The sequence below is a fragment of the Athene noctua genome, chromosome 11, assembly GCF_965140245.1.
Source record: "Athene noctua chromosome 11, bAthNoc1.hap1.1, whole genome shotgun sequence".
NCBI classification, from domain to species: domain Eukaryota; kingdom Metazoa; phylum Chordata; class Aves; order Strigiformes; family Strigidae; genus Athene; species Athene noctua.
The window spans coordinates 12220569-12245990 of record NC_134047.1 but is presented as its reverse complement, the minus strand read 5'-3'; the positions used below and the strand labels follow the sequence as shown (position 1 = coordinate 12245990).

General features: G+C 43.2%; 1 protein-coding gene across 10 annotated transcripts in view; it reads left to right on the top strand.

Moving 5' to 3' along the window:
* Window positions 1-25422, top strand: part of ARHGEF9 (Cdc42 guanine nucleotide exchange factor 9) — a 191187-nt gene that overhangs the window by 149487 nt on the left and 16278 nt on the right. For all 10 annotated transcript variants that reach the window (XM_074915590.1, XM_074915589.1, XM_074915591.1 and 7 more), the window contains 2 exons: window positions 1748-1877; window positions 10410-10541. In XM_074915590.1, the coding sequence (XP_074771691.1) occupies window positions 1748-1877; window positions 10410-10541 (262 nt within the window). The remainder of the gene's footprint in view (window positions 1-1747; window positions 1878-10409; window positions 10542-25422) is intronic.

The following is a 25422-nucleotide window of genomic DNA, read 5'->3' as shown; positions in this document are numbered from 1 at the left end:
GGTTTTCTCTTGAAGCAGAACATTAGAATTAGTGAATTATCATTCCCAAGATAAAACCCAGTTTGACTGGCACTGGCCCACTCTGCATGGAGGCAGGCACGGGGGTGTTTTCAGAGCCTGACTCCCTTCAAGTGCTTATTGTTTTGAGACTGGTTCATTTGAATTTTTTACAAAGCCACATCTGTTCACCTCTTAAAGATTTACTCCAGCTTAATATGAATTAAATATATGAAGGTTGTAAGTGCAGCTTGCTGGTGTCCTGAGCATTCCTGCTGCAGAACTGAGCTAGAGTAGAGTGTATGAACACATTCCATGAGAAAGAGGAGACTGCTGATGGGTGGACTGACATTTAGCCTCCTTTCTTCGCATGAGCATAATTGCTAGGAGATTATTAGTCTCTAAACCCTACACCTCTCCCTACCTCTGCAGATCCTTTCCGGCATAGTGACTTGCCTATTTCCCTACAAGAACTCATGGACATTTTGGAGACCAGACTAATGTCTCTCTGGCATACCTCCATTTCTTCCTAGCACAACCAGGCACTCCCTTCATACAGAAGGTCCCACAAGGGAAGGCAGAAGAAATTCTTCACTGTGTATCATGACAGATATGTCAGACAACCCATCCTCTACTCTCCTTTATTTTGTTGAAGGATCAGTCTGATGTTCTGGAATTTGTAGGGTTTTGTTTTAAACTCAGCTAGCATTTTGACATAATATTTGAATAGAAATTGAAAATGCATCTCAAGATTTCATTCAAGAAAAGATGGCAAAATAGCAAATAATATACTGTTGTATATCATACTGTGATTGTTTCTTAATATTTATCCTGTCTGGATCACATGGGGAAATGGATCTAATTCACAGCATTCACCCCTATTTTAGCTGTCTCCAGTGCAGTTCTTAGCAATAATCAATAAAGCCTTTCCCTCTGCAGCTGCCCAAGATCACAGTTTTTCTCATTAGTCAGCAATCAATATCAACCCTTAAGTTAATAATATATTATGGTGGCATTATGGCAGCTGGCCTTGTCTGTCTTTCCGATTGAAATGCACATTAAGGTTCCTTGGAATGGAAAAGAAGGCACAGGGCGGAAATCAATAGCATTGATTGCAGCATCACTTTTTGAAAAGACTGATCATCATCTTTGCTGGCTCTGACGGGAGGCTATTTTCACTCTTTGTTATTACACTCACAGGCCCATCATCCAGGGGAAAAAAAAAAAAAAAAAAAGAATTGATTTGCTCACCTTAAGTCTGCAATAAGAGTGAATGGCATGGGATAAATGCTCTGTGGCACTCTTATGGCTTGGAAGGTGCTCTGGCCTTGTGTCTAATTGGAAAATATTTTCTAATGTTCAGTTTAAAGATGGAAAAATCCAGTCCCAAAGACACAGGCTTTAGCTGAGCACCTTAAGACTTTAAAGAGCAATATTCACAACTGTTGTACATTGGGTTGGTAGAGGCTGCACTGATGCAAACCAGATGAGGAGCTGGCTGTCTTTCATACACATGCAATTTCAGTTTCAAGCAAGTTGCTCTTTTGTGATGATCCAGGAAGACATTGCTGATGGAAAAAAATATGGTATCATAGTAATGAGTGAGTAAAAAATATGGTATCATAGTAAAATCCTACCTACATTCCTTTCTAATAGGATGATGAGGTTGTGCTGCTGCTAATGATAGACTCCCGTGCATTTCCACAGCACATTGGGCTGTTTTCATGGACTTTTCTTTTGTGTTCAACAGTGACTACAGGTATGTGGCTGCTGCTCTTGCTGTCATGAGGAATGTGACTCTACAGATCAATGAGCGGAAGCGGAGGTTGGAGAACATTGACAAGATAGCTCAGTGGCAGGCCTCTGTTCTGGACTGGGAGGTACAGTAAATGCTCAGCCCTGATTTAGGTGCTGTAAGCCTGGAAAAAGTACATTCCATGCAGTTGTTGAATTATCCAAGACCAAATAGTTCATTTTACACAAGCTGGTCTTGGGATTAAGCTTGGGACAGAGAAGGCATATTTATAGACTTTAGAGATGGTAATTAAGATTTAAAACATTAATGGTACTCTGAAGAAAATCTAGGGTCCAGTTCCAGTTTCATCCATAGAAATCTGGAATAACTTTTGCAATTGCAATGCTGTTGTCCTGGCAGTAAGTGAGATTTGGATCAAACTCTACGTGCATTCTGGCTCTGTGCTTTGTCTTTGGAGAAGAAGTAGGGAAAAATGTAGTAAAAAGCTCTAGAAATTGTGGCAGGTTAAGAAAATAGAGAAAACTCTTCTAGTGGTTGCTGTATGATTAGAAGCCAAAACATTAAGCTGAAGTTAGAGATGCTATTTGCACATTTAAAATGAGTACCCACTTAAAGATATTTCTGAACCAAACCTATGTGTAGTGATCGTGTAATTAAGGAGCTGAGAAACAGGGGCAAGGCAAAGTAAGAAGAGGGATTCCTCACTAGCAGGCCTTCAGTCTCCTATGTTTGGCCACATGTTTAAAAAAAAAAGCCATACTAAAATGATGTTATTTTATTTTCTTTTTGTCCCCAATTTTGAAAAAAATCATTGTATGAATGTAATCTGTAAATAGGGGTTTTGAAGCAGACAAAGGACAGATGTGTTTGTAAATTCCTCTCTTTGTTGTCATCGATCCATGTGTTTAGCAAGTAGATACTCAGAGTGATGGAACAGCCTTTCTTCCTCATAGTCATGAAGATCTGGAATAACGCCGCATTCAAGTCAATGGGATCATACTATGTAAATTAGTATATGGGAAAGATGCATTAATCTTTTTTTTTAATTTATTTTATTTTTTACTTTATTATTTTTTATCTGGAAAAGATCTAGGAATGCTGGGAGGAGATAGGGAGAGAAGTATAGGTGCATCACCTTCTGATTGTGTATCCTCCTTGACTGAATTAGTTTCATTGCTATAATGAAGGTTGGATTCAACCCTGGATCTCTTGATAAAACATATAAATGCAGCAGTCATAGCTGGTTCTTAAATTATGACTGGCTGTGAGAGCAGAGAATGCAAATGATTTGCTTGATTGTTTTATTGTTGTTTACTGTGAAGAAACCTCTCTCTTACTGACATGCAGACTCATTTTCAGAATTAGAAAACTGCTCTCAAGGAGGCACAGGATCATCAGATATATCTTCAGCCTTCAGTATATTCCATGTGATGAGCTAATGTATGTCATTTGTAAGAAATGCCGAGACCCTGATTGTAAATAAATCTAGATTAAGGATGGATCAATTTAAAGTCAGTGAATATTCATGTGTGAGTGGAAAACCAAGGTGACCTCCACATAGGATCTATGAAATAGCAGTTTCTTTTTCTCTTCCATTAGCTCAGTTGATAATTCATTTTTATTTAGCCATATCCTTGATAATTCATTCCTGCTTAGCTTTAGCCGTATCCTTTCTAATTCGTTCCTGTTTAGCAGTACCCATTCTTTATCTCCATCCTATCCTCAGGAACCAGCCAAATCATTCTTCCAGGCTTGTTTTAAACTATTCCAAATTTTAAGCACAATATTGCAGCAACATTCTTCAGCTTCTGATAATATAGCAAACCTTGCTGTTGCTACCACTCAGAGATCCAATGGGAATAAAGCTACTGCCCCCATTCAAAGGAAAACATCATTCTTGACATGTTCATTCTGTGTTTTGGATCAAGAAAAGTCATAGAGTTGTGAGAGAACACTAGAGGATGAGAGCTAGATCCATCAGAGGACTTCAGTGCTTGATTCTTTCCTCTAAAGTAACTTCTTAATCATCAGATCCAGCTCCCACTTCACAGATGTCCATGTAATGGCCAGAAGGATGCACAGAACTTCTGTTAACTATAGTATAATGCAGAAAGTGAAAGGGAGAAATCAAAAGCAGTGCCAGGTGTTTAGATCTGTGCAGATACTCTCTTTAGGCATTGCAAACCCAAGCTGCTAACCTCCAAAAATCCCCCTCAGCTGATGTCTACCTATAAGACATGTCTCCCAGGACATAGGCCATCACGGGTTGATTTCTCACCCAGCCTGTAAGGGTTCAGGCTCTCATCTTCTACACAGAGGTAGTTATGGAGTAGAAGAGGGTTTTCCTGGTATGGCTTCCTAGCCTCTTTCAGTCTGGGGAACGTGCATTTATTATCTGGGTGAGAGAGTAGAATAGAATGACTCCCAGTTTGTCTTGAGACTCAACTGAGAGTGACCTGCAGTCAACTTTGTGCTTCTACAAATGCTTACCCAATTTATATTAAATGTTAACTGAAACAGAGAGAGGAACCCACAGCATTACTCTCCCATCTTTCTGAGGCCCTATTTCTCTCTAATTAGAGTCTGCACCCAAAAGTGCTACCTTTCTGTCCCTCTGTGGGTCACAATGGCTTCCTGATCTCTCCAGCTGGCACAGCAGCACAAACGAGCAATAGCAGCATGGACCCAGGGCATACAGCACAGTCTTCCTTGAGACAATCTGGAAAAAACACTAAGTACAAGAAGAACTAAGTAGGAACTAGGAGAAAAAATTATCAGTTCAGACTCTTTTTTACCAGAACTCCAGCCAGGGCACAAGATAGAGATAATCCCCAATTCCCACTGTATGTTGCGCCTTGTGAATTATTTCAGCAGCAACCAAGGCTAAATCTTGAAATCTTTCATTTGGCGAAATGTCTGTTTTTCCTCAGCATCTCTAGACTAACAATGTTGACTCTCTAATTTGAAACTGCATTTTCCTTTCTAAATTTACCCATGTTTTGCAATGAGATGTTGGAAAAAGATTTTTAAAGAAAAAGAAAATATCCAAACCAAACAAAAAAATATTTAGTGAGTGAATATTTGAAATGTTCTTGTATACAAAGTGTGTGTATGCATTTTCTTGCAAGGAGAGTGTGTTATTGAGATTTTATACATATTGCTGATGCTAAAACAAATAGAAAGAGTAGCAGGCATGTCCTAGCTAATATACCAGAAGTGATTTCACTAAATCCAATGGAGTTGTGCCTGTGCATTTCAGAAATCTTTTTTATCCCTCAAGATTTTCTGCATGGCCCCATGAAGGTGAATTTCAGGGTGAGCATTTGAAATATGCAAATATCCTTGAGGTAACCAAGGCCAGATTTTTTTTTCCAAGAAGTCACATAAGCAAGGTCTGATGGTTTAAATTACGAATGGGACCAAGAAAGGCTGGCCTGACTCTAGTGGCAGCTGATAAGTGTGCTGTGGCAGCCAGGGCGTGAAGTCTTAAGGAATTATTGGCAGCTTTGGCAGTTTTATACAAGTAATGACTGAGCAGAATCTTAAGGGAAGATTCTGATCTCACTGACTGCTGTAAATTAGAAATAATCCCAATCACTTTGAACTGTGTTCCTCTATAATTTGTAGGAATGTGATCTTGACCAAAAAGCCTGAATTGGACTGTTGCCATGTATGACTCACTTCTTTATTTTGTAACCTGAATTTCCAGTATATAAACAGACCTAGAGAGATGTTGTCCCTGCCTACACCAAATTCTCTAGTGCCTTTTGTCCTTTCAGTTGTTATCGGCACAGAATATAGGGCTTCCACCACCTCCTGCTGAGAGCTTTCAATGTCTGAGAGCTCTCATTGTTATGAAGTGTTTCCTGATGTTCAACCTCTATTTCCCTTCCCTCAGCATCATCCCCTTGCTTGTAGTTAAATACCCTCAGATCAAAACAGTGACATTTAAGGGCAGGCAGGCAAAACCAGCACACAAAGTTAGCTGGAGCGGGTTCAGAACAGCCTGCGAAGTCTTCTCTGGATCAGACTTCAAATAGGCCAGACTGAGCCCATCCTGGGCAGCCTTTACATGCTCAGTCCCCTCTTGTGCTTTTGCCCTCAGAGGGAGAATTACAGATCTCAAAGGTTAGTGGGTAATATCTAGATATATATGCACACAGAACAGTACTATAAAGAGATTATTTCCACAAAGCCTGTCATAATTTCTAAGTCCTTGCAAGCCCCAATTCTGGCAGTGCTGTATTCACGGGAACACAAATGAGGCAACAGGAGTGAAGGAGCAGTACATCCTCGCCTTCCTCTCTGTGTCTGCTCTTGTGCAGCTTTTGCTGGACAGCCATCAGGGGAGCGTGTTTACCACTCTCCTGCCCTCCCTATGGGCTCCTGCAAGCCCATGGAGGCATGCTGGTGAGCACGCTGCAGTGCCCAGCTCGCTGCGGCGCTGCTCCTGGACAGGATTTGCAAGCTTGCCATTTGCTTGGGCATAACTTTGGTGCCCACTGCAGCCTTGAGTGCAGTCACACCCTTGCTGAGTGCCCATTGCAGATTATGTGGAGATGGAAAACAGATCTGCACTTTCACGCACCTTAGAATTGCTCTGTTTTATGCCTTTTCATACAGATCTTGAACTACATTAAAACCAAATGAAGCAGTGACCCCCTCATTATTTCAGGCTCCCTCTCCAGCCCTTGTGGCAGCTGCCATCAATGCTTTTCTCCCTTTTAGCCCAGGTTTTTCTCAGAGGAGGGAGGCGATGTGGCAATAGTTTTAACTTGCTATTTAAACAGATTACTTTGGTTTCTGTAGATATCTATATATTTCTACCAAAGATTCCCATGGGTTGCCACTTTGGCAGGTTACAAGAGTATTAAATTTACATGAAGGGAAAAATATATATAATTGAGCAGTATAATGGACACTGTCTTTTTAAATTGCTTCCCATTTTTGTTATTTACAGGTCCTTTAAATCAAGACTTGGTGCCCTTAATTATGTAATATATAGTAGTTGGCCTCAGCTTAATATTATGTTACTGAATCCAAGAATGACATGAAAAAAAAGATGCATGCAACCAATGTACTGTTTTCAAAGTGAGGCCAGCCTGATGAGAAATCCTCCTGGGAAAAAAATTGCATCAGGGACTGAAACATATCCTTCTTTTTTTCTTCTTCTTCTTCCCCACCCCCCAGCAACAGAAGGTATCAAAAAATGAGCCTGATGAAAAGGACAACATTTCTCTCGCTTCCCTTTTTCTGATCTTTCTGTAGCCCAGAGTGCTAATCAGCCTGTCAATCTCTAATTAAAGAACAGCAGTGTCAGGCAGAAGAGAGCCCTGCTCACTGAATGTTAACTAGTAAAGGGGATTTTGTGCCCAGCAGTGACAGCAAAGAGCCATGTCAGGAGGTGGGCTCGGGCACAGGGGAGCGGGTCTGATGGGCTGTTGAGCATTTCTGAGCCTGGGACAGCATCTGCTCAGGGACTGCTCATGGGAAGAAGGAGCAGGGCAGACTGGGAGATGTAACGTGCTGCAGCTTGCAGTGCCGTTCCTTGTTATGTTGGTGCTCCCAACAGCATTTCTTTCATGACACTAGTAAAAACCCTTTGGTTCCTCCCAGTTCCTTGTTACAGACAGTGGTGGTCACCTATAGCATAACTGGAGGGGCTGATGATCAACATCTTTCCATAGCAGCAGCAGCAGAAGAGCTGACCCTCTGCCGCAACAGTCAGGATTAGCCCTAGGACTTTATATGTCTTTCTAGTGCTGGCAAGCTTAAGGGAGCATGAAGCACATGTCCAGCCTAGATCTGGGTGACCTTCTCCTGCCATTACTGCACGCTAAGTAGTTGTACTCTGCCTGTGACCGCATGAAGAACAAAGGAGTCACCTTTCATTTTGCTGCCCTTTGTGTGTAGCAGGATGCACAGTGAAAACCCTTGATGCAGGCTGGGGAGGTCTGAAATTTTTATTATCGTCTTATAGGACACCTTAGGTTGGAAGACATCTCAGGAGGTCATCTAGTCTTCTCTTGGCCATTTTGCTGCTGTGCTCTGCTGAAGTCAGTAGGACATGTGACAGTTCAGAGTAACTAAAAGTTCAACCTCTTCTTTTTTTTAGCAGTATTTCTCTTAATTTACAGAAGGATATAGATGATCCAGCCTCTTTAGGAGTTGCTTGGAAAAAAATGGAAAAGAGAAAGGAAATGTTTTCCTAGTATTGTATAGGATTGGAGGGATCCAAGCCTAGGACCGGCTTCAGAGGAGAGCTGTGAGAGTCATTGTGGAAAGCTTGCCTCAAGTCTCAAGGCATGCTGGGGTGGTCCTGTTAGCAGTGGAGCAGAAAAGCAAACGCTTCCCTCCTTGCCTGCCACCCTGCAGCTGACCCCGTGAGCGCCCTGGGTAGGGACGCCGTGCTAGCAGAAGATGGGTCATGCTGTTCAAAGAGGTGGTATAACTGTGTCGGGGAAAAAAAAAATGTCTTCAAGGTTCATTGCATCTGCTCTAGGAGGCTCTTGCAACGCAGCCACACTGGTGTATTACTGTAGCAGCTGAGGGTTTGAGGAATGGGCAGGGCCATGGAGATGCTGCTCTTGGGCACTGAAGGCTGGCCAGCTGTGCGCTAGGCCAAAACTATTTGCAATATATATTTCCAAATTTGCTAACCCAGTATTGGAAATCATCTATTTCTAGCCTATAGACTGTATATATAAATTGTTTTCCCAACATAAAAAATGCAATACAAATCCTATCATTTCAGATCTGAATTTTTTTGTTTTATATTGCTTGCAGGGACTATACAGTTTGGATTCAGCTAATCAAGTAGAAGTGTTTACAGAGTCCTCTGTGTGTCCTCAGGCTTGAGATGCTACCAGAGGAGTACAAGACAAAACTGGTTTTCTATTTTTAGCAGCCAGCCTCCTCTAGGCTCGCCCCCTCTCATAAAAGCTCCCATCCATAGGCTTGTGTGAATCTTCTTCATATAAGCTCATGTTTAGCCAGGAAGGCCCACAATTTCTGGAGCTGGTGTGTTTTCTTCAGAGGCTTCTCATTCAAGGGTTTGCTTATACCTGAGCCATTGCAGCAGCACGTGGGTCCCTGGTTTCTGACAAGGAGGTACCACAGCTGAAATAGGATCCTGACACCACACTCTTGAGACATTGCATGATGCACGGCCCATCCCTCTGGGAATGACCCTCTGTGTTCCTTGGAAGTTATCCCTAATTAGGTCTTCAGATACCACAGTCACAGAAGTGAGATAGAGAGGTGGATAAATATCTACCTCTCTAAGGCGATTTGAAAGTCTGTGCTGCAGCATGATGATGCAGTGACTTAATGAAGTTGCTGTTGTCACAGGGCCCAGGGACTCAGGCAGTTGCTTCCAATCAATGCTGAGAGGTTAATTACACATTTACCTGAACAGTAGTCTGAAATCCTCACCAAGAAATTAGGAGTTGGGGGTGACTCTGGGTTGCTTTGGCACCTACAAGTGTAAGCAGTATCAGAAAAGCATGTCTATCTAGATGTCCCCCATAGATGGATGAACCTTTACAAGCTATTTGCTGAGGTTTCAGGATGGTCTTGTCCCAGAAATTGGTTCTAATTTGGCCTCAAAGACAGACTGCACTAGTTTCACAGCCAAAAAGAAAGAAAAAAAAAAGCGTTTCACTTGCTCCTGAGTCTTGCTCCTTACATTTTAGCTGAAGTCATTCAGATTCCTTCTGTGGTGTTTCAGAGTGAGAGTTACACTGAGATGCCCACAGGGCAGGTGGTGGTGAATTCACCCATTTTTAATAAATAGATTTTAATTAACTTTTTAGAAAGTCCAGCTCATCCTAATTAGTGGAGGGTGACTGCATTTGTTCTCTCAGAGAGTGGGAGAGCGAGTGCTGTGTTTTCAGGACCATCTGCTCATGAGTCCTTAAAAAAAATTGGAGAGGAAAGCAAGCGTTCGCTGGAGGCAGAGAAACGGTGAGGGCATTCTGGCATCCAGCCAGGGAGGCCTTGCCAGCCAGGGGGCTGGGGGCTGCCAGCAGAGCCAGGGTGGTCCTGACAGTTCTTGGAGATGGGGAGCTCTAATGAGCTATGGGAGAAGGGACTAATTGCCTGGATGAGTGGGAAGAGAGGAGACTATCTGGAGGGGTGAGTTTTGGCAGCCTCACAGGTGGGAAAATTGATGTCCCAGTGTAGATGACTTTGGTAGCTGGCCTGAGATTTCAGGAGGGGATGTGCTTTGGGATGCTGTTTTAAAGTGAGGGGGTGCCAGGGGGTTTATTACCCTGAATACAAAGTGGCTCTGTCATGGGCAGGAGGAAGGGCCTTTGCTCTCAGGATGCCACTAGCACCTGCAGCAAGATCCAGGGTCTGGAGGTACCTGGAGAGCAGGGAATGGGGACAGTGCCTGGAGCAGCTCTTTCCTCATTGCAATGGGAACTGTAATGACTGCTTTGAGTGTCCATACTTACTTCATTTGCTTCCCTTTCTTCAGAATTATCCCCTCTCTCTGGTTTCTGGTCTGAAGTCAGATGGGGTGGCTTTGAGAGCTGCAGAAGGGCCAAAATCTTATTTGATTATTGCTTCTCCCCATCCTGCAAAGAGAAACGTATCCACTGCCCTGGCTGGGAGCGGCGGTTCACTCGGCCTCGTTCTCTGTGCCCTCTAGGGTGATGATATCTTGGACCGCAGCTCAGAGTTGATCTACACGGGAGAGATGTCCTGGATTTACCAGCCTTATGGACGGAACCAGCAGCGTGTTTTCTTCCTGTTTGATCACCAGATGGTTCTCTGCAAGAAGGTAAGGACATCCAGGGAGAAAGCAGCATGGCTAAGGACATGCTGCAGACAGGCTTTCCAGTCCAAAGTGGTTTTTAGGGCAAGGTGGCTGTTTGATACACGTGCAGAAGAGGACATGGATAGCACTGAGGAAGGGCAATCCACGTGCTAGAAATACTGAATTACGGGATGGTGAGTACACTGTGATAGAGGGATTTTTATGCTCGTAATAAATCCAGCCTCTGCTTGTTCATTTCATACCTTTTTCTCATGTGCCCCTTGTTTGGCTTGTTGCCTCTCTTCTACTTTCGGGTTTTGGCTGCAGCATGTGGTCTGGGATTAGATAGCCCTAGAATTTCCGTATAAACTATGAAACCTGGCGCTTGGGCAGACAACTCAATTATTGCATTAAAATAATGATCGTTGCCTCTCAAAGATATATCAGGCAGCAGCCTGGTCTGTAGCAGGGTGTTTGTGCTGTCACTTGGTGAAATGCATTTTAAGCCTCATCCTCATGTAGCTACTGTGCTGGATTTTGTAGGGCATATCTCTGCCATGAAACCCATCATGAAAGTAGAGAAAGGTAGTGAAGAATACTGATGCTAATGTGTTGTAGTATTAATAGCAGCAGGTGAACTGTGTTTCAGAGCAACTGTGTTAAGCAGCAGTATCATAGCTGTATTGCTGTAGTCCCTCTAAAGTGATGCCACCTCATTAACATCACAACTGTTTGAAGTGAGGTGACAGAGCTTATAAATCCTGTGTGCCTCTGTCTTCTGAGAGAGGGATTCATTGGCATTTGCACTGTGACTACACAGATAACTGTGCAGAGGGAGTCTCCTGGACCAGCTTCGGGTGGGAGTGAGGGTGCGCTGCAGACGTCTCTGGCCTAGCACACCAGGGCTGTGTTCCTGTCACATCTCATATGCTAAGGAAAGGTTGAGCAAGACCCACGCCACGTGGCAACCCTCCGAGGAGTGCCCTGCCCGCCATAGGAAGAGACGTGGGTGGGGGTGTGGGTGGCTCCTGACTCACCACGGCATCACTGCCCGCTGCTGCGGTACGCGGAGCTGCGGCCTGTGCAGTTCAGTGGGTGGCAGTTTCTTCTCCTGAGTCATGGTTGACTGAAATTTTGCCTTCTGGAATGCATGTGCTTATTTTCCCTCTCCTTGGTGCTGTGCCTTTTACTTCTTTCCCAGCTCTGTAAAAAACAATAACCACAGAGCAACAATAACAAAGTCAGATGTTCAGAGAACTGTCAAAATGAATCTGGAAGTATGCAGCTGAGTTTAATTTTTAATCTTGACCTCCTACACTTTGATTGTGACCCTGAATTTCTGATTCGTTAGGCAGCATCCAGTTTGGTTTGCTCTGGGTCTGATTCAGAGGTGTCAAGCATTCCCTTAACTCCCACGAAAATCAGAGCTGGGATTTCCGTGGTCATCAGTATGAGGGGAGAGCGTTCAGCAATTCACAGCAGTCTGCTGGGGGCTTGAAAGCTTCTATCAGTATGCAAACAGTGTTAGTGTGACACTGTCCTCCTCCCCTGTGGATTCAAAAGGCATTTTGTGGTGTGTGAGTGTGGCATTGCTGCACAGGGGATGCCTTCACAGAAAAATGCCCTATGGATTTCAGCTGTCTTGGAGCCAGCACAGTGCTCTGGGTCTTCCTGGCAGAGACTGGCTCTGTGTCAGGATCTGGCAAGCTCTTCTGCCACTAGTTGAGGTCTTGTGGGACTGTGTGCCCACTGAGCTTTAGGGTGACAAGGCAGAGGGTGGTAACTCATCTGGTGAGCCCAGTATCAATACTTTGTAAGCCAGATATCCTGAGAGGCTCTAGAAGACAAGCATATATTTCAAACAAGATCTCCCACTCCTCCAGATCTTCATTGCAGTTATCTGCACATCATCCTCCCCTTCATTACCTGTTGTCTCCCTGGTAGATGTTTACAGCTGCAATACCTCTATGCTTTTGAATCCCCTAGTAATGCATACGCGTTCTGTGCCTTGACAGATACTGATACATGAGTTTCTGATGGAACAGATACAGTTCGATATTATAAGCTCTGTGACAGTTTTGGATGTTGGTATTCTCTGTCATTCCCTTTGAACTCCATTGTCAGCAAAAGTTGTTACACAGTGGGCTGACATTGCAAAGACTGTCAGATTCCTGCTCACTGGTTCGTGTGATGGAAGATGAAATAATTTCTATGTGGCAAAACTGTCTGGAATCAGCCTCATGCCAGTAGGCTAAGGTGAGGTGTTAGTGGCATTTGCTGATACAAAATGCGTGTTAGGTCCAGGAAGATGGTATGTAAATTCCTTCAGTATCTGGAAAAGTGCTGGTGAAAGGCAGTTTTTCTTTGTTACAAAAATTTCAGCATCATTCTGCTTCTAGCCAACCAATATGCTGGATATATCAGTCCCAAGAGGGCACACTGCTAAATACAGGCCCTCAACCCCTGTTTCTGTCTGTATTGAAGCTGCTGATCCTTTGGGCAGGCTGCATTGCTGCTGAACCCAGGCAGACTATTAAAAAATTCTATTTATAGCCAAGGTAACAACTCATTTTGTACCTGTTAGTTAAGGTGAGTGCTGTGTGCAAAATAACATGTCGTCCCACCCCTGTGTAAGTTTGGGTTTCTTCATAGCAGTTTGCTGTCAGCCAGTAAACAATGAGGACTGCTCCAGTTCAACTGCTCTGTGTCCTTTGTGTCGCTCTAAAGACAAGGCACAGTCCACATTCTCCAAAACCATCTTTGTTTCTACCATCTTCTGTTGGATCAGGTGTGGTCCATCAGCTTTACAGGCAGATGGCCTAGGAAGGCTTCAGCAGGACTCCTATCATGTACTACCAAGAATTACCATGTTTCTTTTTCCTACTGATCCACCCAGTGATGCCTTTGTCTAAGGAATAAGGTCTGTTGGCTATGGAGGTATTTCTAGTATCCAGCTATCCGCTTTTAGCAGCACTTAACATATTTCCAAATAAACCCTTGTCTGCTTTGAAGATGGCCTACTTTCCAGAAGCTTTGCCATCTCTTTCTGATGTCTGAAAATGTTTCAAGGTTATGGGGCCTTCATTTGTTGGACATCTGGCCAAGACATTTCTGCGAGGGAGGATAATTCTCAGGGTGATTCTTCTTGAGATTATCACCTAGTTGTTCCCCTGCTTGATACGCCTGCAGAAGATCTTCAGTAATGCCAAGCCAGCCATCTGACAGACAGGAGCTCACTGATCAACATTCACTGTATTTATTAGTTATTCCCAAATATTTCAAGCAAGGTACAGCATCAGCCTGGCCTTTTGAAATTGCAGGTGTCCACCGATCTCTGCAGGTTGGAATTATCCCCTTGTATTCTATTGCTCACTCATCTTATAAAGGTTATCTGCTGCTCAGCACATGCGTAGGATGGTCTGAGAGCTGCTGGTGGTAGCAGGTCCTTGAACATGAACATCCTTGTTATCTTCCCACTGGCTGCATCCCCTAGGATTTTTCCAAGGGCTTTTGCAATATGAGCTGAGCCAAGGGTCTGTCTGACAATGGGCATATGGACAGCTGAGTGTTTACCTGGTTGATGGTTTGTTTGCATGCAAAGAACCAGGTACTAGTATAGTCATTAATATGACTATATTGAACTGCATGACTATATTAATATTACTGTAATGAACTAGTTTTTAATATAGTGCATCTGTCAGGAAAGGAATGATGGCACTGGTCAGATCCAGCAGCAAAGCTCCAACCCTTCCCTGGTTGTTAGTGTAAGTTCCACCTCCTCAGACTGAGAAATCCTGAATGCATTTCCATGGCCACCACATCTTGGAGAACTGACTGGACTTCAGACAGAGACCTAGTTTGTGAAAATGAGTAATTATAAAGGGCTGCATTCAAATGTGCTTGACAGATGTTATCTCCACCAGTATGGATATATTTAAGTCTTTTTTCCAAGTAGGAAGCTTGCACTAAGATTTGCGAGGGCTGCATGAATAAGAGCAGTAGGAGCAGGTGGAGAAGCTGACACTATGGCAGCCGGCTTTCATTTCTGGCAAACACCTTGCAAAGCAACTTGTGTGGGAAAATTTTCACAAATAAAAATGGTTTCTGAGCTTTACATACACATTTGGTTTAGATTTTGCCATCAAAGGCAGCACTGGTCACTTCCTTAATATCACCGCTGAATTATTTTCTGGTGCTAGGAAATGAGAAGTTTAACCAGATGAAATAGCCATGTCAACCATTTCGAACTGAATGCTGAAATACCAGGGAATGTAGGTAGCTACTGCAGAACATATCCAGAACCTGTTAAAAAGGGGAGCACTGAGTTAGTTTGGATGTCTACAGTTCCTGATAAACAGCCATTGGGAGAGCTCCTGATTTAGATTTTCTTAGTTAAGCTGGGTAACTTTCAGCTATTGGATTAATGTCAGACTCTCCTAATGAATTTCCTGCCTGGGTTTCCTGAACCGGAGGTTGCAACATTGTGGTGTGCATGAGTACAAAGTGGTGCTTTCTTCAGAAGAGACTGGTTACCGTAATGCAAAAATGCTTTTGGGAAAGGAAGAAGGGAATAAAATGTGTAGGAAGCAAGCACTGGCCTCAGCTTGCCTTACCATGTGTCTGTTATCAGGAAGAAAGAATACATTCCAGTATGCTAACTGTAATTACCAAAAAATTAAGTCAATCCTTGATGATGGTAGTATTAAAAGATGTTGTCTTAAAGGCACAAGGTCTGTTTTTCTTATCACCCTGAAATAGAGAGAGTGTGACACAGTGATGCTTTAAATTTGCAAATCATAGTACTTACCATCCAGGATTGTGACACACAGTATTAATTATGATCATAGCTTGTTATGTTGGGGGATGCTCAAGGTGCTTATCATGTAATAGATGAGGATCTCCTTTTTTCTGTTCTTGGTAATAGTTTGGATTTCCCCAACGGGCTCGAGAGCGCTGTGGCATTAGGCTGGAAATGACAGTATAAAATCTGAAGGGTTAACCGAGTTTCTGCACCAGATTATGCTTTTCTTTCACCATTGGTTGAACAGTCCTTGATGGGGCTCTGTGTTTAGTGTTTTCTGACAGCGCAGAAAGATCAGTGACTGCATGAAAGACATTTAGTTTTCATTTGCACTTTTTATATCTCACTTGTAATCAAGAGGCAATGCAAACTCCTGCTTGTGGTTTATTGCTATTGCTGTCTTCCCTTGAGCTCTCAGAGCAAAGCAGGTTGGATGAGAAGCAAAATGAGACCAGTTTAATAGCAGTAGCCAGACAGCCAGAAATAGCTGTGCTATAGGAGATGGAGTAAATAAAATAATGCTGTCAAACTCCATTGCAGTTCAGGTTTCCAAATGAGAAGATAAAAGAGACATTTCTGAGCCCTTTTAGTGTAAGAAGGTCTAAGAGTTCCCATATCACTTCTGTTAAAAACACTGAAGTAATCTTTTCACCAAAACAACAGCCCTGCTATTATTACAGGCTGAATAGGTCTCACAGGGCTAGCCAAAAATCTTGTTCGCAAACACAGAGCAGCACTAGGACAATTCTTACTACTTAAGTGGCTTTTTGCCCCACACGGAACAGTGTTTGACTGTTGCAGCACTTCCCACCCCTTCTCTTTTCCTTCTAGTAGACAGATCTCCATGAAATGCCATGTTTTGGGTCTGGCCTGTGCCCAGCTTGCTGCAGGGTGGGAAAATGGGTCAGGCTGTGTTTCAGTGTTTTCAGACAGCAGCTTGGTAGAGGCTCGGTGGTGTGCTGCACGGACAGGCAAGGCATGCTGCTATTTGAGCTAGTGATAACATTAGATGAGTGTGAACGATGAAAGGAAACACATTGGCTTGGTCACAGCCCCAAAGCAAAGTCTAAAATGAGGTTTTTGGAGAACAGTGTTTCCACAGGCCCACCAATGCAGCTCCACATTCATGCCCAGATGATCAGTTGCTGATGTCTGGAGACAAGAGGTTTCTGTGGGTCCAGACCATAGAGCACGGCAAGGAAGTTTGATCTTCCTGTCAGTCTCCTTGGCTAGCAGATAGTTGAACATGAAGGATGAATTTCAGCAATTGACAGGATATATATTAAAAACAGTTACAAAAACGTACTTTAGAGGTTTCAGATATGGCATATTCAAGAAAAGAAAACATTCCTTTACATAGTCAAAACATCCCTGAATGCATTTGCTGGGTGATTCTTTTGCAGGGATGTTGCCAGTTATGTGCCCTAAGTGCAGTTTTGCAGGACTCATGCTAAGGGGCTGCTCTGACCGGAGGCAGCAACCTGCAGCAACCTGCTGCCCTTCTGCTGGCTCGGGGAGGCAGGTGCTGCCTTTTCACTGCTTGGTGTGCCAGAGAAGAGAGGGGAGGGTGGACTTGAGGGGTCACTGGGATGCAGGAGGTGCAGGGAGAAAAACCTCCGGGTCAGCCAGAGGAGCCAGCTGAAGGAGGGCTGGAGAAGGCTTTAGGTTTCTAGTTGCTAATTCAATGATGAAATCCAGAAAGGGCTGAATTTAGAGTCCTTCACAGTCTATTTTCTGTTCTGGACAGGAAACAGGTTTAGCCTACTCACATAGCCATGCAGATATGCAAGATGCTATACAATATACTCTGTTCCTAATTTATCTCTCCTGTGATTGCAGTAGGTGTAAATTTGGCACACAAGTGAAACCTCAAGAGCTGAAAATCAACCCTTCCTCCTGCTGTGGCCTTTCAGCAGCACAATTTTAAGCCCCTGGGAGCAAACTGGAGAGACCAGAAAAGCTGAGTGACGTGTCTGCAGAAGGGTTTCCCATCTCTTTCTGTTATTAGTTCTTTGGAAATTCACTCACCCTTTCCTCACTGCTTCACAGCCAGTGTAGCTGGGCTTGAGGTGGAACAAGGCATCAAAATGCCACTGATGTTCCACCAAATACATTGAACGAAAATAGCATTTCCACATAAATGCTTTCAACTCCAGTCCTCCCCCACTCGGATCCCACACTGCAGCTTCATGGAGCTGGCAAGGATGAATCAAACGTCTCTTTCCAAACTCAGGAGACAGACACTGCTGAATAATTTGGCAGGAATCTGCCGACCTCCCCAGCACAGCTGTCCTTGTGCAAGGAGTTACGTAAACTGGTATCACAGAGATTTCAGCTCCCCTCTTCCCATTGTAGCCCCTGGGGAAACTCAATTTGTCCCATCCTAGGAAGTTTGTGGTAGGAAGTGAGTGGCCGAGGTTGTGTTGGGGGAGGTGGTGTTACATCCCCCCGTTTCTAGTAAGATCCATCCCTCATCATATTTTCAAGTTGCACTGTGCAGACCCCATTTCCCTGCTCCTAAAGGCTGGCTCGGCCCAATCTGCTGTGTCCAACAGGGTGATAGCACAGCTCACAGTCACTGCCATCCAACCACTATCAGCGCTTAGGTTTATTTCCTGGTATCAAGAATATTTAGGACAGAAATATTCAGAAAAGTTCATTGAGTTTTAGGGTCTCATTTGGACAGAAGAGAGGCACAGTTTTGCAATGCACTTGGGCTCCAGGGAGGTCAATGAGAACAGTGCGTAACTGTCCCATCTTAAAAATCAGCCCACAGTAGGGTTAAGTGAACAAACGCTACGAAAAACTGTGTCCTCAGTGTTCATGAAAAGCAGGCTGGGCTGCTTTCTTCAAAGGGTCGCTTTAAGGTAAATTAGATTTTAAAAATGTAGGCTCTGAACCTTTTTTTTAAAAGCTAAAGAAGGTTGAAAGCTCTTATGACTAAAGATACCCAAAGACATGGCAAAGTGGCAGCATGCCATGCCCTCATTGCTCACGGCAGGCTGGGCAGAGTGAAGATAGAGAGCAGGCAGGCAGGAAAATCAGGACAAATTTCAGGAGTAAATTGAAAAACCCTGCTTGTTCCCTCTGGTTCTTCCATTCTGCTCTGCAGTCACTGCCCAGGTCAGCGAGAAATCATCAGGGAGGGGTCTGTGATCCACAGCTTAGTACAAAACACAACTCAGCCTTTCCAACCCTTTGCCTTTTCGAAATTGTGCATTAACATTTGGGTGCAGTTATTATGGATCCTGGTTTAGTTTTTTCCTGATTTCAGCATCAGCTGTTCGGTGTTCATCAACTGTTTCAACATCCAACTGTTCACTAAGGGGTAGAGCTTGCCTGTAGGTGGGTCCCTCTTCAGCCTCATCCTTGGATCCCCATTCTCCTTTGATACCTGAAGAACACATCATCTGGGCAAAAATAGTCCACAGGGTTTGCTGCTTTTCATACTGAGCACACTGAGCACGCTGCTAACTTGGAGCCCTGTCTGCGTTACGTTTCAGTTATTACTCGTTGCAGCTTTGCTTTATCTGTGTGTATGTCGTGTAATACTCTCGGCCTTCCAGCCCCACGAGTGCTTGCAAGGACTGTTGCTCCACCAGTGGCACTCCTTGCTTCAAGCCATGATCTCGGGTAGAGAGGAGTGAGGGGAGAGACCCCTCATACGACTTTGCACTGTCCCCCATGCTCAGTACAAAGAGGAAGGTATCTCAGAAGACCTCTACTGGGATGATCTTCTGTAAAGCTGTGGTGGGGACAGAGTGATGATCCCCAGTGGAAGAGCCACCCTGTTGTATGTTACTCAGGCCACCCTTTGCCTCTCAGGAGGGCAGAGGCTACGCTGCCTCTGTCACATTTGTCGCTGGCAGAGACTCCTCCCTGTCTCCCTTTGGTCTGCCAGCTCTGCATCCCAAAGCATGGGTAACACTAAGCTGTTCTTACAAGGCTTTGAGCTGTTAAAGATCCACCATCAAAGGCTTTCAATGTGTCTTTCACCGATAACTTATTTACAGCTCCCGGTTGCCCTGTAAAATAAGCAAATATCATTATCCCGTTACAGAGATGGGGAAGTACCGAGAGAGAAACTGCATTTCACCCCAAGGACTGCAGCCAGTCCCTGCCAGCCTCGGGAGCTGTGCTCGGAAGACCTGATTGTATCCATGTACTCAGGGTGCATAATTCCTCCCCAGGTCATTTCAGAACTACCTTTCCATTGGAATGTGCAGGATTTTGATAACCAGGAAGATCAATAACCTACATATGCAATGAGAAACTTAAAACAGATTATTCTGTGGTTGGCACCTTTTATATTGTCAGCTCATAAGAGGGATCTAATGACTCATGGCTGGAAACGGCTCTTTCTCCACTTGCGTTTTACAGATGATTTGTTTTACACATGAGAAGTAGAGTGTGACCTAGCATCGAGTAAACTGTAGCACTTGAAAAAAATCTGCCATCCTAAAATAATAGCCCTTGCTTAAGAACTCCCCATCCATCCTTGCACACCACCCACTAAGAAATAAATAGGAGAAGTTTCTGAAATGCATGAAGATGGCTGCATGAATTACCTGGGACACATACCAGGCCAGGTCCTCTCAAGTGCTTACCTGTGCCCTCCAATGGAGAGGAAAATTTCTTCCTTACGTGCTGTGTGCTGCTTAAGCCATTGATCTGCTTTTAATGCAGTTTTGCACTAGCAACCAACTGCACAGGCAGATTGCTCTCCATGTGATTAATATTTCCTCTGCAGCATCACAGGAGGGTTTGACTCTTACAGGGTCTTGCACAACGGTGTACAAAGGCAGTGCCTGGCACATGTAACTATGGCCTAGGGTACTCGTGGCAGAAAAAGTGATTGATGAAAGCTAGACAGCAGTACTAAAGACAAGTAAAAGTCAATGTAATAGTAACAGTTATTGAACAGTCTGATTTACAGGTGCAATCCTTTCTACAGATATCTATATCCACTGCAGTAATTTGGGGGTAGTTGCATAATTCATTGTGGAAGCGACATCCCAACTTCAGATCTTCAGATTTTCCAAAAAAAGTTCATCCTTGGTTTCCTTATGATGGTCACAAATGAGATTTTTTCTCTTTCAAGCACATCTAGAGAAAGTCACCACCCCCCCTTCAGGGAGGGTACAGTGAAATGGGGATATTTAAGTCAAAGTGAGAGCCCGAGAATATGGCCCAAGCAGGTCACACAGACAGGTACATCCCCTTGAGCGCAGCTGCTACCTCAGGCACAAGCACTTCAGCTGTAAACCTCTGATAGAGCAAATGCAGAGAGCAGAATTGTGGTAGGTTTATGTAATGCGTCAAAACTTTGTTTTGTGCTCCCATCAAATATTACTTTTTTTGGCTTCATCTTTTCCTTGTGAATCCTTAGTACATGTTATGTGAACAGACTGCAGAGCGTTACGCAGAAGAGCTTAATTAACCTCAGCTAGGGAAAGAAAAGGAAATCATGGAAGCTGTAGGGTAAAAAAAGATCATATTTAGACAAATAAGTGCAAATGACCTAGATGCATCAATTTTCTTAAGAGCTATGCAATGTGATCTGGATGCTGTCTGCAGAGACTGCAGGCTTGTGTCACTGCTCCCCGTGCTTGTTGTCCCGGTCTGTGCCTTGGGGCTTCTCCCACACCGCCCCCGAAGTCCATACTAATCCTACCTGCTCTCATCCCTTTTTCTCCTCCATATGTCACCTTCCTCTTAGACATCATCAAAATGCAGAGCTGGGAAGGACCCCAGGAGATTAGCTATTCCCTTCGCAGGATTAAGTATACTGAGATCATCTCTGATGGATGTTTGTCTAACCTTATTTTTTAAAATCTCCATGGAATGCTGTCCCAAGACTTACCTATTTTGTCTGTTCTAGTGTTTAACTACTCCTAGAGCCAGAAAGATCTTTTCCCATGTATCTAATCCCATTCTCCCTTGTGATAAATTAAGCCAGGCCTCAGTCGAAATGGAGAACAATTGATCACCAGCCTCCTTAGAAGAGAAGCAGCTTTCACATAGTGGAATACCAGTAGTACATTCCTTTTTATTTATGTCCTTTCTAGATTAAACAACTCCATTTCTTTGGCCTTTCCCCATTAATCAGGTTTTGCGAGTCTTTTTTTGTCTTTTTATATTTTCTTGCTCTTACCCGATTTAACTACAAAAAATCATCTTGTATGACACTCAAAATTGGACAGTGTAAACCAGCTAGTCGTCATCCTGACTTAACTATGGGCAGGATAATATATAATACTATACTAATATAGCTATCATATAAATGAAGGTAAATTCTATAGCTTCATAATTTCTTCCAATTCTCTCGTATGTTATCCCTGGGATAATCAGGAGTGACAGCAGCAGCCTGTCCCAGCTGCCACTTCTGCCCTCCCCTAAGCCTGAGCTCCTTTTGACAGTGTGGCTACTTATATAGCTGATAAATCTCCACTTTGTGTATATGTATTTGCTTTGTCCTTCTGACATGTAGTACTTGCACCAGTCTGTTTAAACAATCCATTTTCATCCTCAGCCACACATCTGCTTTCCTTTATCTTGTGCGTGCTTTGATTCAGCTTACGTGCTTGAAGAAAGGCAAGATAGTCCTGTGCTCGACAAAAATGGTGTACAGAACAACAAGGTTCATTTCTCAATACTGCTACAGGCTTTCTGTCTGCATCTTGCAGAAACCACACAAAGCAGCATTGCTTTCCTTCCCTGCATGGTTCTTCAAGTTCTATTCTCTTGTCCACATGCCTAAAAAGCTTCTTAGAACAGGGGTTTGGTCTTGTTGGCTGTTCGTCTTTCACGTAGCCCAGATGAATTCCTAAATTTTATTGAAATCAGTTACACTGTAACCTAAGTGCATTTGAAGATGCCCATGCTTCCTAAGGAGCTATGTATGTTATTTAAGAGCTGTAGGAACATACGTGATAAAATATCCACAGATCAAATAATTGTCATGCTTCCCATACTATGGGTGTTAAAATTTAGTCATTTGGGAAATAATATCTATTTATTGAATGTTGGCAAGAAGAGGGGAAGAAAGGAGAAGTGGTAGTAGGAAATGCCTAGCCCATTAAAAATTACATTATTCAGTTACAGTTATTAACCTGCTATATGGACAGAGCTTTCCTGAAACCAGGTGTGTACAAAGTGTCTTCCATGTGCAGACATGTGCTATTCACTGAGATGTTTATGTGCTCTACCACTCTGTGAAAAATAAAGGGTCTCTTAAAAACTCAGGCTACCAGTGCTGGAGTTTACGGTCAGTGAATGGGGAATGGTCCTTCTTTTATGGGAGTTCGAAGGAAGCACATTGTTGGCACAGGTCAGCGACCCGCATTCGGGAGATGTCAGGCATGGACTTGCTCTGAGCTCTTTCGCTTTTCCGTAGCTCTTTGAATGGTTTCATCTTCCTCCGTGTCAGCACCTTTCTCTCCTCCCTCCACCCCAGGGCTGTTTCTTCACCAGAAAGTTCCTGCCAAGCTGGAGACTGAGAGCTCTGGGGAGGGCAATGGGAGAAAAGATGATTCATTTCTTCTAGGTTAATTATTGAAGTTTCTTCTCAAAATGAAAGTAAAAAGTGGCAGGCAGGAGCTTTGCGCTTATTGTCTTTCCCTCATTTGCCCCCGTGCTTGCTAAACGCTCGAGGACAAAAGCATGGTGTTTGTTCTTGTGTTTTCTGCAAACAGTCTTGATAGCTGAGCTTCTCTTTGCCACTATCGCATTCTCACCAACAATAATATATTCTGTGGGGCCATTTTATTTCCAAAAGCACTTGTATGATTCCATTATTTCCTCGTTGCTCCTTCAGTAACTACTAGGCAACACCATTATCTTCACATCCAATACGCAGCAACACCTGCAAAACACGGGAGCCTCTAAAACACACTCACAGGAGGCAGCGATTGTTCCTACTGCAGCCTTGGAGGGGAAACGTATGGAGCAGTCCAGTCAGACATGTCCAAACCCGATGTATTGTCCTCTGGAAGTATAATGACAGAAAATGACAGCAAAAAGCTGTTAAAACATTCACTAAGCATTAGTTATTAAAAATAGCTCATAATGTTTTCTAAGTCAAAATTGGAGAGATAAGAGGGGAAAAAATGTATTGAGTATGAGCAAGAAAAAAGCTAATGCACAGAGCCTTGTGTTTTCAGAGCCAGGTGAGAAAGAGGTTTGTGATTATTCTTGTAATACATTTTATGAACAAATCTCTTCATAATCATGAATATTGCATAGAAAAGTATGTTTGATCCCACTTCACCCATCTCACTCACAAGCACAGTCTGTTTAGGGTTGTGTTTTGGAAGTTTTCATCAGCAGTGGGAAGAATGGTTGCTGGTATAGCTAATTTAAGGAGCACATCTTTTTTTCCAAGGAGGTTTGTTATCAAGTTTTTTTGAGCATGTGGTAAAGATAAATGCTATTTCCAAGAACTAGTCCAAGACTCAAATTTAAACACAGTGCACAGTATTGATTTAATTGAGCAAGTTTAGTGTGATGTTTAGAGCCTTTTCTCAGCACTTCACTTGGCACAGAGGGAGAGGAAAGGAGCAATTGTCCAAGTTAGGACAAAACAGAAAAGATTTACTATTGCATATTCAGCCTGAAATACCCTTTTCTTATGTTTTGGACAGCATCACTACTCAAAGCCTACATACTAGAGGAAGACACTTGTATAATGAATTTGTCAATGGAATTTTCTGCCCCCCTGAGCATTCCAGAGGAAGAAGCCAGGTTTTAAAGGCTCTGAGCTTCTGCTCAGTGCCCTGTCTCATCATAGTTAATACTATCTGAAGATCTATGAACAAGTTTGCTAAAAAAATTACAGCATACAATTTATTTTTCAAGATTAGTGATTTGTTTAAAATAATACCTACTGCTTATCTTTAAAAAAAAATCTCACTACTAAATCTTATTTGAGTAAATAAATGCTGTACATTGATTTTATTTTTCCTCTTAAATGAATCCTTTGACGTAACATTTGTCTTTAGGGCACTCTCAAAAATCAAAAAGTATTTAAGTTAATTTAATACACCTAAATATTGGCTTTTGCGAGTAGATAGAGGAAGGAAATCTTGATTGTGTGTTGCTAATTTTGGCTTTTTAAATATGTATGACTTGTAACTTGTGAATCACCTTACATAGTCATGACTATATAATTAACATTCTGTTTTCTGATGATGTTTTTTGTTATCTGTTCCTGTAAAGACATCGAGATATGGGGCCAAGACTCCTCTTATGCCAGTATAAATACAGGAATAGTTCTAGTAAAGGCAGTACAAATTTGGTGGGCAAAGCCAAAATACGTATGACAAGGGTAAGGAGGAAAACAGGAAATTATCTATATTTTACTATGGTTTATCAGCATCCACAATTTCACATTTGTGATTGAGCAGTTGACACAACAGATCTTAAAACACTTGTTTTTAGTGCCGCCTCCATCTCCCGTTGCCGCCCAGCTGCCATGAACACACGCCCTCCGCGCTTCTGCAGGAGAATCATGGTAGCTGATACGCAGCACTGCAGCACGGCTGCCGCCGGCATGGAGCAGAGGTTGCACTGGGCATATCAAACAGCTGTGCATGTTCTCATATGAGTTCTGAAAAATTCAAAATTAAGCTATTTTACTTTTCCCTTCCCAACACAGAGAAATGAGCTGTTGCTATAAAACAAGGGACAAGAATATTCAACTTAGAAAGGAGATGAGGATGAACAGGTTTGGTTGTAAAGGTTATAAATATCAAGGAGGGAAAAAGAAAAAAAAAAGCTGGATCAAGAGGTTAAAACCAGGGCGTAATGGGACAGAGATAGGTTAGGAGTTCTTTGAACTGAGAATCAGGGTGATTTTCTCACCAATGAGTTGTGTGTGAATAGGAAGCAGAGAAGGGGCAGAGACCCATCTCCCCTGACTCTCAGAACATGTTTGGGAAACCAAGATCTGCACTGTCAAACATGCCCAAGCTGATTTTGCAAGATTTATGCTACTACAGAGCCTCCTGTGCAGCACAGGAATCCCATCATGCCTGTGGCCTGTATTTTCAGTGTCTTGTGCTATGGAACAGAACTTCCCATCATGGAAAATGATGGATCTGTGTT